The sequence below is a fragment of the Equus asinus genome, chromosome 6 (genome assembly GCF_041296235.1).
Source record: "Equus asinus isolate D_3611 breed Donkey chromosome 6, EquAss-T2T_v2, whole genome shotgun sequence".
Taxonomy (NCBI): Eukaryota; Metazoa; Chordata; class Mammalia; order Perissodactyla; family Equidae; genus Equus; species Equus asinus.
The window spans coordinates 70,400,199-70,413,238 of NC_091795.1; the positions used below are offsets into that span (position 1 = coordinate 70,400,199).

Here is a 13,040-nt window from a genome sequence, read left to right on the forward strand (position 1 = left end):
AGCACTTCCCTGGGGATAGCCCTGCTGTTTCTTGTGCTGCCCATTCTTGTTCCTCTCTATCCAGAAGACCTTTCTCCTCCTCCCTGCCTGGCAAAATTCTACTTGGTCTTACAGGTTTTATTTAACTCTCAGCTCCTCTAACTGGGAGCCCCCAGGCAGTGCTTCTCCTCTGTACCAAGTCTCCTAGTTTTATCTATCCGGACATTTTCCAGGTTAATGAATAATATTCTGGCTGACTCCTCCACCAGACTGTCAACTCCTGGAGAGCCCAGCAGCATAGGGGAGGCATTTCCAAATGACCAAATGATGGGCAGGCCCTTTGGACTGGTCTCAGAATTAAGCCTTTTGCTCAATGTTAAGAGATGAAATCTGGGCTTCCAAAGACTTTTCCTTGGCTGAAAGTGGGCCAGACGTGAATTTTTATATCACTGAAGTGCACAGTAGCAGTTACCACTCATTTCTTGAAGAAGTTCCAAAGGAATCATACAATTAGCTTGTTTCTTAAGCATTTTTGAGAAAGGAGGAAGCAAAAAAAAAAAAAACCCTATAATTTTAGTTTAAATGTCATTGGGCCAACAGATATAATCTGTGTAGCACTGGCTAATGCATGGAAAGGTAAAAGAGAATTACAAAATTTTTCATGAGTGCTGAAGTTATTGCAACTTATTTACTTTCATGATAGAGTTCTAATGAATTTGAAGGGTGGTGGAAATAGCAGTAAAATGTTATAATAGCAGCCTCGAAGAATCATAGAATGTAAGGACAACAAGTGACCTATCTTACAGACAAATATTGGTTCTCAATCATTAGTCCATGATGAAATTTTATTGGTCCCCAGAAAACTGAGAAATATTTGGATAATCCACTATCACATTTCTTTAAAAAGCAAGATGAATTCCATACAAAGGCTTGGTTTTCATTCTGAGATTAAGTTTTCCCCACTTTTACGGTATCAAATGTTCTTTCTTTTATGAAAAGATGGTGATTATAAATGGCAGTTTGGGTTTTAAAAAAATAAGCGTTGTGTATTTATCTCTGTTCCTCATTATAATCCCAATTAGTTTTTTTAAAAAATTGTATTGAAATATAATGAACATACATTTCCAATTAGTTTTAATAGCCCTATATTTATGATAGCTTTTAAACTTGGCAAAATGAAAAGCTGGGCAACCCCATATAAGTCTCCAATTGTTTTTTAAAGAAAATTTACTGGTCCAAATCTGATTGAGTTCAGCATCCCTCCTGTTTGTAGAAAAGGAAATGAGAGTCTATCGAGGTTAAATGTTAAAGTATTATGTGTACAGTGAATGTTCCCTTGCTAGTCAACAGCAAAGCCAAGACCAGAACCAGGGCTCTTGTCTCCCAGAGTCCAGAGCTCTTAACAGCCTACTCAATTCCACAGGTGTTCAATATCAGTATAGAGGATAGAACTGGATCCCAAAACCACCTACTGTGGGTGCAGAACTGAGATGAAACTGAGCTTTATGCAGTCCATTAGATTGCATTTTAAGCTCCACAGTGCTTTGCCTCAATTCTCTCTTACAATTATGACAAATAATCTTTACATGGCATGAATCACGCATTTTTGAGATTTTCATTTGATCAAATCTCAATAGGATAGCATAAGATTTTATAAATATACACAAATAAACACGCATTTATTTCATCACCTCCACTTATAAGCTACTTAGTTCATCTTCTTCCTTATCAGTCACAAAACAGCAGCCACCACTATTTTTTCCTTGCAGTTCACAGCATATAGTTCTAATGCAATAATCCTGCATCTAGGACAAGATGGGCCAGCTTACTCATGGCCATCCACTGAGCCATGCCAATATCAGAAGATGACACATATTACCAAGACAAAGATAAAAGCCTTTAAACCCGGCCGGGAGCCAGGAAAATATTCAACACTGTGATGCTAAAAATTTTAATCCATTTATCTTGATTTCTCACTATTATTCTAATTAGTATTGTAGTCACTATATTAATGGGAGTTTCTAATTTCTGCTGTTAACTGAAGTTCCTGTTTAGCACGCAGGCTCACATTCTTACCCTTTTCCTGTTAAAAATTTTGAAGTAGCAGCCATAAACACAACTTCATTTTTTTAAAGAGGCCAAAATAAAACAAAAGCCCTTACCTAAATAAGGCAGGTGTCCAGTAAACTTAAAGTAATATCTTACTTGCAGCCCTGGGCTTTTTTCTTTTTATTCTGAAACAATTTTAGACTTATAGAAAGGTGGCAAAAATAGTTTATCTCTGTGTATCCTTCCACTACCTTTCTTTAATGTTAACACCTTACGTGACCATGGTACAATGATCACAACTAAGAAATTAATATTGGAACAATACTATTAACAAAGCCACACACTGCATTAGAATTTCACCAGTGTTCCCACTAATGCCCTTTTCCTGGCTCGTGATCCAACCTGGGATCCCACACTGCATTGTGTTGTCCTATGTCCTTAGTCTCCTCTGTGACCATGCTTTAGTCTTTGTCTGTCATGATCTTGACATTACTGAAGAGTACTGGTCAATTATTTGTAGACTATCCCCTCAATTGGGTTCATGAGATGATTTCTCCTGAACGGATTGAGGTTATGCATTTTTGACAGAACAGCACACACGCGATGTGCCTTTTCAGTGCATCATATGAGGAGGATGTGTCAATATGTCTTATTACTGGTAATGTAAACTTTGATTACTTGGTTAAGATGGTAGCCTTGGCTTCTAATTGCTCATATTCTATCATTCTAAGCTCATTAGTGGCACAGAGGGGACAGTTAAAGTAGAAGCACCCTTACAGGGGGTGGGAAAGGAAGGGAAGGGCCTTCCTGACCTGCTGTAGCAGATGGGCTTATGGAGGGCTGGAGCCCTGAACAGAGGCCTGAGAGAATGGAACACAGGACATGTGCAATCTGACAAGGAGCTATGAGGTAACGCCTCAGAGAAGTCGCTGTCAGACACAGGCAGAGACCTTGACTGGCCAAGGGGCAGCACGAGGGTGGCCCTTCCTCCTAGGGGAAGAGGAGCTGATGCAAAAGTGTTTGTGTCTTTCTAGATTTCTGCTCTTCCTTCCCTTTATCCTCTACTTTTGTTTACTTCAGTTTTCTTTGACTGCCTTCTACACTCACCTGATCTCTGACTGTGATGAAATCCCAATAAGAACATGACCTACTGCTTTGGGGTAATTACTTCAAGTTAATTTCCATGAAGTGCTACAAATAACAGCACCTCTGCCAGTCATCTTGCTGTCATCCATCTGTCCCCTGGAGACAGACGGGGTGCACCTACAATCTAGTACAAGACTACACTACTCAATCCTGGAGATAACATATGAACCAAGGTTCTTTCTTTCTTTTTTAAAATTGAGATATAATTCACACACCATAAAATTCACTCTTTTATAGTGCAAAACTCAGTGGCGTTTAGAGTATTTACAAGGTTGGTGCAACCATCACCACTATCTAATTGCATCATCTTTCATCACTGAAATCTCATACCCATTGTCACTCGCTATTCTCCTCTGCTCCCAGCCCCTGACAACCCACTAATCTACTTCCTATCTCTATGGATTTGCATGTTTGAACCACAGTACTTTGGATCCAAAATAATAATAATCAAGATGACCTTAATCCAGTTAATCTAGGAGACGCGCGCGCGCCTGTGCATATACACACACATTCTCAAACCCATGAAGTTTGCCTTTGGCAACACCTCACCTTCCCTCTTGATACTCTGGACTCCCCATTCCATCCCACCTCCTAACTGTGTCTCAGAGGTGACGTATCTATATTTGTCCTCCTCAGAGTACAACTCATCCTGTCCTTTCCCCTTCTATCAAACACCACGTCATTTGGATAAATACCCAGAAGTGGAACAGCCAGATCAACATCTGGGTGTTTATCCAAAGAACATGAAAACACTAATTCAAAAAGATACATGCACCCCTATGTTCACTGCAACATGACTCACAATAGCCAAGACTTGGAAGCAACCCAACTGCCCATCAACAGGTGAATGGATGAAGAAGATGTGGTGTATATATATACACACACACAACAAAATACTACTCAGCCATAAAAAAAAAGACAAAATCTTGGGGCCAGCCCAGTGGCACAGCAGTTAAGTTTGCACGTTCCACTTTGGTGGCCTGGGGTTCGCCGATTCAGATGCACGTTCCACTTTGGTGGCCTAGGGTTCACCGATTCGGATCCCGGGTGTGGACATGGCACTGCTTGTCATACCATGCTGTGGTAGGTGTCCCACATATAAAGTAGAGGAAGATGGGCACGAATGTTAGCTCAGGGCCAGTCTTCCTCAGCAAAAAGAGGAGGACTGGCAGCAGTTAGCTCAGGACTAATCTTCCTCAAAATAAATAAATAAAATGAAAAAAGACAAAATCATGCCATTTGCGACAACACGGATTGACCTTGAGGGTATTATGCTAAGCAAAATAAGTCAGACAGAGAAAGACAAATACTGTATGATTTCACTCATATGTAGAAGATACACAAACAAACACATAGATAAGGAGGACGGATTGGTGGTTACCAGAGGCCAAGGGGGAGGGGGAGGGTGAAAGGGGTCAAGGGGCACATACATATGGTGATGGATAAAAACTAGACTGCTGGCAGTGAGCACGAGGCAGTTTGTACAGAAGCTAAAATATAATAATGTACACCTGAAATTCATACAATGTTACAAACCAATGTGACCTCAATAAAATAATTTTTAAAAAAAGAACCAACAGGTGTGCCTAAAGTACCATCATAAAAAATTTTAATTCTTCGACCAATAAAACAACAGAAAAAAGAAAAACCACATCACATTCTATCAGTGTTCTACATTTGTGAGGTAATGTTTAGATCAACTTATCTCTGCTAAGGTGTAACAGATTTACATTTTAGTGGAGAACTTTTGGAGTCTTAGGCTCAGCTAGGATGACCATATGACCCAGTTTGCTTGGGACCATCCTAGTTTACGCCTGTTGCCCTAGCTTAATTATTAACAGCATCCCCTTCTCAAAAGTGTCCTGGTTTGGGTGTTTAATTGTATGGTCACCCAACCTTAACCAAAATAAATGACTAATCATGGTAATCCTAGGCATTTTGGCAGGCCAATAGGGAGAATAAATTTAGGTGAATGAAGTTTCAGTGTCCTCAAATTATAGCCTGGGTCTGCATTCCCACAAAAAGTTTAAATTCACCAACCTGTAGGAATCAGGGTTTCATCCACAGGCAAAAAAGCATCAGCTTCTATTGTAACTTCATGGTCATATATATTCGGGGAACCCTGGGAGGGAAAAAAAAGAGAAAGAAAAGAAGATTTAATGCTCAGTCTTATTTTACATATTTGCTTTATAACGTCTCTTGCAGAAATGTTTTCAGGCATTGACAAAAACTTCAGAAATCTCATTTGACCTACAGTGATGATTACTATGTTCACTTAAGTGTAAGTAGATAGGGCCTCAAAAGAGCAGCTGATACATTTGGAAGAAGGTTTCAAGCATGACCCCAGCATGAATTTTCTTTTCTAAACAGAATTATGAAGGCGAAAAGTCAGAGACAACAGTGGTTTGAAAGCCTTTTGCTGGGAAAGATTGGCCCTGAGCTAACATCTGTTGCAAATCTTCCTTTTTTTTTTTCTCCCCAAAGCCCCAGTATATAGTTGTATATTATGGTGGTAAGTCCTTCCAGTTCTTCCATATGAGCTGCCGCCACAGCATGGCTGCTGACAGCTGAGTGGTGTGGTTCTGCTCCCAGGAACCACCTAAGCAGAGTGAGCTGAATTTTAACCACTAGGTCATCAGGGCTGGCTCTGAAAGCTTTTTGGATTTCAGCCTATTGGGAGAGAAGTTTCTTCCACTCTCCTCACTTGCCAGGCAAACAGAACAAGTGTTGGTGACCTGTAACACACAGGTGCTGGATGGCCAAGGCATGGCCTCCCGGCTCGCTAGAAGTGGGACATGTCACCCCGTCTCTGGCACAGCTCCCCGCAAGAGGACCCACTCCTTGCTATATGACAGAAGCCTGGGAGTCAGAACTGGAGTCCATGCTCTTGAGAGTTTTCCCACCCACTCCATAAAGATGCAGCCTGCCCGTCATGGGGAGTCAAAGGCTGGTACACAAAGCACTGGTCAGTGGTCAGGAGGCCTGGGGTCTAGTTCTGGCTCTCAATGAGTGGCCGCAGGGAAATCACTTAACCTAGAATCTCATTTCCTTTGGTGTAAAATTGGGCTGATGATGCCTCCATCTTTTGTAGGGTTCTTGCGAGGAACAGTTGAGTGAAGATGTGTTATGCTGCTTGCAAACTGGACAATACACTTGTATGTTTCCAATAGAAAGGATTATATTTTAATAGGAGTATATTTTAAAGCTTCACAGCAGAAGATATGGAAGGAGAACCAGGTGAGGGCTTTGCCTTAGTGAATGCTCAAAAATAATCTAAGCCAGTGGTTCTCAACTGGGGATGATTTTGCTTCATGGGGCAAAATTTGACAACGTCTGCAGACATTTTTGATTGTCATGGCCGGGGGCATTGATGCTATGATGGAAGCAGTAGTGGGGAGAGGCCAGGGATTCTACGAAACACCCGCCAAAGCACAAGACAGCCTCCCCACCCCCACAATGAGGAACTATCTGGCCCCAAATGTCAATAGTGCAGAGGTTGAGAAACCCTAAGCTAAGCCAAACTGAAGGCTCTGCAGGGTTCCTGAGAAGTAAGCAGAGAGAGGCAGAGCACTATGGGTTAACTGGAAATAGACTCTACAGACAGAAAGACTCAGGCCCCCACAATCAAATGGAGTCGTCATGAGGAGAAAGGCAAAGATGGTAAAGACCATGAGAATCTATGTCTAAACATGACAGAAATTGGTTTACCACACTACTAAGAGGCTCTGTTTCTGAAGAACTATGATTCTTTTGTATTCCCCCAGCGAGTACAAGCTGGGCAGGCGTAGGAGTAGGTGGACGTCAAGGCTGGGGCAGAGGCCACTCCTCCGCCCACGCTCTCCATTAGTCACTTGTTTGGTCCCTGTTCTGACCCGGGAAGGCAGGTCCAAAATGGAAGAGGCCTGCACCCCTGCCCAGAGTAGTTTAGACCAGACCGGTCTCTCTCCTGTGGGCTCTCCCTACTGCCATCCTCTCATGCCTCAGGGTAGAGGCCTCTGGGACTAATGGGAGCAGAGACGAGGGAAGAGAATTTGCAACTGTTTCCTCGGCTCTCTCTGTTCAATGCTCAGTTTAAGGTTGATTCCTCTGTAGGACTATATCACAGTCTGTTTATCCATTCTCCTGTTGATGTGCTTTTGGGTTGTTCCCAATTTTTTACTATTATGAATAAAGCTGCTTAGGAACTTCCTTTTTCTGTTTGTTTTTTAGCACTAGGGCAGGAAGAAAACGATTCAATAAGAAAATCACACACCAAATAAACTGAGTCTGAGATGTTAGGAAGAAGCCTGGGAGAAGAAGGAAAGGAACGTTGCTTAGGCACCCACTCTCTCCCCGGTCGTCGGGTCAGTAACTGGCACTAACATTCCTTCATTATCGAGAAGCAGGCTTCATTTTATGACTCTTCTGACCCGGAATAATGCAATGATCTCCTCTGGTGGAATATTACTGTTGGATTCATTTCCTTTCCAGGCTGATGAAAACTTGGCAAGAAATGCTGATTCACAAACAGAATTTGAGGCCCATCTCTGAGTTCAGTGTTTATTTTGGTTAACTTTGTTTGGCTGCAACTGGTTTGTGACATTAACCATTTATAGAGCTCATTGTGGCTTGCATGGGGCTTTAAAGACTTTTTTGTGCATTGCCACTACCACTGCCTTAATTCAGCTCTTATCACCTCTAGTAGGATATAACAGACACTATTGGTTACTACTCAAAACCCATATCAACTTCTTTATCAGTGCCCTCCCTTTCCCCTGGCAGAACACTGACTTGTTGATTTATCCTATGCAGAGGCCATATATTCAGGGAAAGGACCCCTTCCCTGGCCCGAAAGGACAAATTTTGATTGGTCCAAGCTAATCATGGTGGTCTAATTCCCTTGCTGGTGATTGGGTTAGGCAGGGCATAAGACACACTTCTGGCCAATGAAATGTGAGGGAAAGTCTGCTGGCGGAGCTTCTGGGAAAAGTTTTGCTTGTTCTTAAAAATGGAACATGAGAGATGTGAAAAAAGGAATAGATCCTTTTTTCTCTCTGGATATGACTATACGAAGAGGTGATTCCTGGAGCTTTGTGGCAACCATCTTGTGACCATGAGGGGACAAGCCTGAAGACAAAAGACAAAACATTGAAGAAGCAGAATGAAAAGAAGGAAGAACCTGGGTCCTTGATGACACACCTACCCACATACCATACATACAAGAACCACATCTCAAAACTCCCCCAGGCCTGCTTTCATAGCTCTTTAAGTAAAGTTTCAATAAAAAAAAAATTTTCCCAGTTTTATGTTAGATAAAGAAGGAACAGCCAAAAAAAACCCCAACCAACCTGCAACCTACATACCTTTTCCATTCTTTGAAAAAGAGTTCTCCCTTCCTCCCCAGGCCTCCAACACTCAAACTTAGAAGTGATGAGTCAAAGTGTGGCCCCAAGTAGAACAGAAATACTGTTCATTAAGTTTAAAAAACAAATAAAAGAAAGAAAATATATAAGATGAGCTGACTACTTTAAAGATCAAGTTTTGAGCTAATTCCCTGAGGAGAGTTTAAGACATATGATAATGCTTTTCTAGGTAGGGCAAGAGATGTTCTGAAAATACAGAGACCCCTTGACCCCAGGCCTAGTGACTCTCCATCCATTCTTAAAGATTTTATTTTTCCTTTTTCTCCCCAAAGCCCCCTGGTACATACTTGTGTATTTTTCAGTTGTGGGCCCTTCTAGGTGTAGCATGTGCGATGCCCCCTCAGGATGGCTTGATGAGCAGTGCGATGTCCGCGCCCAGGATTGGAACTGGCAAAACCCTGGGCCGCGGAAGCGGAGCGCGAGGATCCAACCACTCAGCCACGCGGCCAGCCCCTCTCCATCCATTCTTACTTGAGTGCTCCAAAAGGTTTGTGGGCCCCGCACACCCTCAGCCCTGAAGCTAGAGGCTGTAGATTTGGCTTCTCTTACTGAGGCAGCATATAGAAGGGAGTTGACACTGACCACCCTTCTGGGTGGGGTCTGTGATATGGGAAACTATTCAGCCTCTGGAAAGAAATTCAGAAATTTCTGTCACTCCAGGTCCCTGTAGAATTGGAACGGTGGAAAATTCTGGTCAGGAGGGTCCTCCTGCCAAGTGAATGGAAAGAGCTTTAGTGAAGCTTACATTTCCATTTTGTCTCCTTCATTGGAACACAACTGCAGGGGTAAGACTTCACGCAGGATTTCTACTTCTATTTCTGAATCTATTCCTTTAGACCACCACCCCGGAAATAAAATAGAACGTCCTAAGTATACAAAAATGTGGAAAATAGTGAGAAAATCAGCGTGATCTACTACTTATATACAACCATTAATATTTTGTCCTATTTCTGTCAAGTTTCTTTCTGAACTTATTTTAAAAAGTAAGGTCTTGGGGCTGGCCCCATGCCAAGTGGTTAAGTTCATACGCTCAGCTTTGGCGGGCGGGGTTTCACCAGTTCGATCCTGGGCATGGACATGGCACCGCTTGTCAAGCCACGCTGAGGCAGCGTCCCACATGCCACAAATAGAAGGACTCACAACTGAAAAAAAAATACAACTATGTACCGGGGGAATTGGGGGAAAAAAAGCAGAAAAAAAAAAAAGAAGATTGGCAACAGTTGTTAGCTCAGGTGCCAATCTTTAGAAAAAAAAAAAAGTAAGGTCTTTTATGCACATTACTGAAGAGGCTCTTATGGCTGGGCAGGTTTGTTTTTGTTTTTGTTTTTTGGTTTGTCTTTAAGATCTCAAGAGGGATGGCAGAAGTTTCTGAAGATAAGGAAGTGAAGAGCCATCTTTCTTATTTTTAAAGGGAGAACCTTGGAAATTATATAAGAATCAATTACCTCATGCTATTTAAAAAGATCTCAGAAAAAAATCAGCAAACTCCTAAAAGACTATAAAAATGAAAGATATTACTAGTTGGCTATGAACATCATCTTGTGGTAGGAAATCATGCCAAAGTGATTCAAGTATCAATGATGAGTTCAGAAGAGGAGGAAGTAATAGATATAATCTACAGAATTTAGCTAAGCTTTTCATTTGGTCTCATATAATAGCCTCCTCAACAAGCTAAGACATTACCATAGGTGGGAATGAGGTAGTTTAGGGAGGACTACCTAAAGGGGGTTGTCACTTTCTCTTCACTACTCTTAGGGTGGGCTGCACAGTGGGAGCATCGAAAGGGGCTGGCCAAGCGCATTTCCAAAGATCCAAGGGTGGAAAGTGCCTTAATTGGAAGTAATTTTTTGGAGGTAGGAGTGGAATAGTGGAAGCAAATGTAAGCACATGTTACAGTTAGATGAGAGGGAGTTCTTAAAATAGCTAGTTTCTTGTCTGAGCATATGGGAAATAGATAATTCTCTTGGCAGTCCAATGTACTCATTCTATCTTTCTCTATAACTCCCATTTATTGAGTACCTACTATGAGCCAGATGCTTTGCTGGGAACTGTTTCTCATCACGGGGGCGACCCCACCGCCAGACTCATTCCATGCTGGGTTGGTCTCTCCACTATGCCCCCAGGTCATTCCACAAAGCACACCACAGGAGAGCAGAGGTAAGTTCACTTACCTGGCCGGCCAGGTTGAAATAAGAATGGTTGGTCAGATTGACCGGTGTGGTCTGACTGGCCTGGGCTCGATAGTTGACCACCAGCTCCCCGCCATCCAGGGTATATGTCACCCAGACTTTTAACTCTCCAGGGTAACCTTCCTCACCATCTGGACTGACCCGAGAGAACTGGACACCATTTGACAGCACTTGAGGCGTCCAGAGGACCTAGAAAAGTGTTTTCAAAGCTGTTTAGTCATTCCAATCCCAAGCTAAATGCCACATTTCAATATTTAAAGACAACTTATTCTAGGAAGAGAAATGATTATACAATCATTAAGGTGTTTGACTAGTAGCTTAGATTTTAATTATTCCAAAATTTTGTTTTATACAGAAAAGTCACTTTTGAGAGAAAAAAATCATTTTCTCTTTACCTACTCACATTCCCCATACTCTTCTTCCCTAAATTTATACGTATGTGTCTACAAGATTTTCTTCTTCCCCTTCTTTGATTTTTTTTTTAATCTTAGCATCCCATTCTGACAAATGCCACACAGCAATATCTGCTAATAATATTAAAAAATAACCTTAAAAAATTAGCCCTTCCTTCCTGAGGGCTACTATTTACTAATATTTATAAAAAACACTCTGAGGTTCTCTATGTTCCCTGGGCAGAATTCTAGAGGAATAAGAAGGACGTGTTCCATTAGGAAGAGATCTAGCCCACAGTCAGGAATCCTGGTCTGGGGGCCAGGGTTGTTCCTAGCTCACTGTGTGACTTTGGGCATCGAACCCTTCCATAAAATAAAGGGGCTGAAAAATGACCTTGAAGTTTTCTTCTTGTTCTAGAAAATATGATTCTAAGAGTGGCAAGAAAAATACGAAGAAAAGTTTTCTAAAAGAGTTTTTTTGCTTTGGGAAATAGAAATAGGAATCTTGGATTAACACAGTGGTTCCTCTCAACCTTGCCCTAGAGGCCTCAAGATTACACTTATGGGGAAGGGAAAACCAACATTTATCGAGTGTCCGTTATGAGCCAAGAGACTTTGCTAGAAACTTCACAGACACTATCTGATCTGTCTTAGAGCTGACTAAAGTAGGTACTATTTTCCTCATTTAAAGATGAGACAGCTGAGGCTGTCTCTGGATAAACTACCTGTCCCAGGTCATACAGCTAGTAAGACAGTAGATGTGAACCAAGTGGTCTGATCCCTGAGCCTGTTCCCTTATTCTACACTTTCAGAGGACGAGGTGGCCAGAGACCCCCCCAGACCCTTTATGGAGCTCTGGGGTCACTAGTGAAGCGGCCTTTCGCAGACATGAGACCTCCATTTGTTGAGTGCTCACCAGTCACTGACCCGGTGCTTTACGTAAATCATTTTGTATGGCAACGATTTGGTTGAACCAGATATCACCATCCGTGTAGGTCAAAACAGTTGAACATTGGCAATTTCATACAGCTCCAACTAATATTATTACCCCCACTTTACAGTTGAGCAAATTGAGTTCAGTGGAGTTAACGTGCCCACTTCTACCTCCCACATTCGAGGGGAGTGGTAGAATCCCTTCATACTTCAGGTCCATCGTTTAAAGGGAAAAACAAATCTTGTTCAAAGTCATACATATAATTAGTGACAGAGCTAGGGTTCAAACTCAAGCCTGGCAGTCTACACTGTTCCACATCTTAGTTTCAGTGAATGTTTTGTTTGAATCTCCATTTTCAACAGAAGAGTCGAGGCCAAATACTGCCATTCCAAATAGATTTGAAAGATTATAACTTCTGTGGGCCACAGGAATGGCCTATGAAGCCAGGTTCTGCCCACCCTCTCCTAGCAAGGCCTGGATCTCTCTCACTGACATCGCCTTTGCCAGGAAGGGGAGCCCAGCAGGAATGGAGGTCTCTGCCTTCACCTACAGGGAAAGCAGCTGGTATCTCAAACAAATTCACTGACCTTAGTAAAAGATTAATTTTACACCCTGATTATCTAACAGAAATGTTGAACTTTCAAGAGACTTAAAATATAAAGCCTATATATTGCCACAACTAGAAGGACCCACAACTAAAAATACACAACTATGTACCGGGGGCTTTGGGGAGAAAAAGGAAAAAATAAAATCTTTAAAATATTATATTATAATAGCCTATTATATATGTGATTAAACAAAGAAAAAAGAATCTCCCAAATGGAAAATTTTAGGGACAAAATATTTGAAATAAAATGTTCTTTTTCTTTTTTCCATTTCTTTTGAGGAAGATTAGCCCTGAGCTAATATCTGCCACCAATCCTCCTCTTTTTGCTGAGGAAGGCTGGCC

General features: G+C 41.8%; 1 protein-coding gene across 1 annotated transcript in view; it reads right to left on the bottom strand.

Annotated features, from left to right (window-relative positions):
* The window catches only part of GALM (galactose mutarotase), a 52,349-nt gene that overhangs the window by 28,832 nt on the left and 10,477 nt on the right, over positions 1-13,040 (bottom strand). Inside the window, exons 3-4 of the mRNA XM_014832932.3 lie at positions 10,748-10,954; positions 5,215-5,296 (exon numbers count right to left, since the gene is read on the bottom strand). Coding sequence (XP_014688418.3) covers positions 5,215-5,296; positions 10,748-10,954 — 289 coding nt within the window. The remainder of the gene's footprint in view (positions 1-5,214; positions 5,297-10,747; positions 10,955-13,040) is intronic.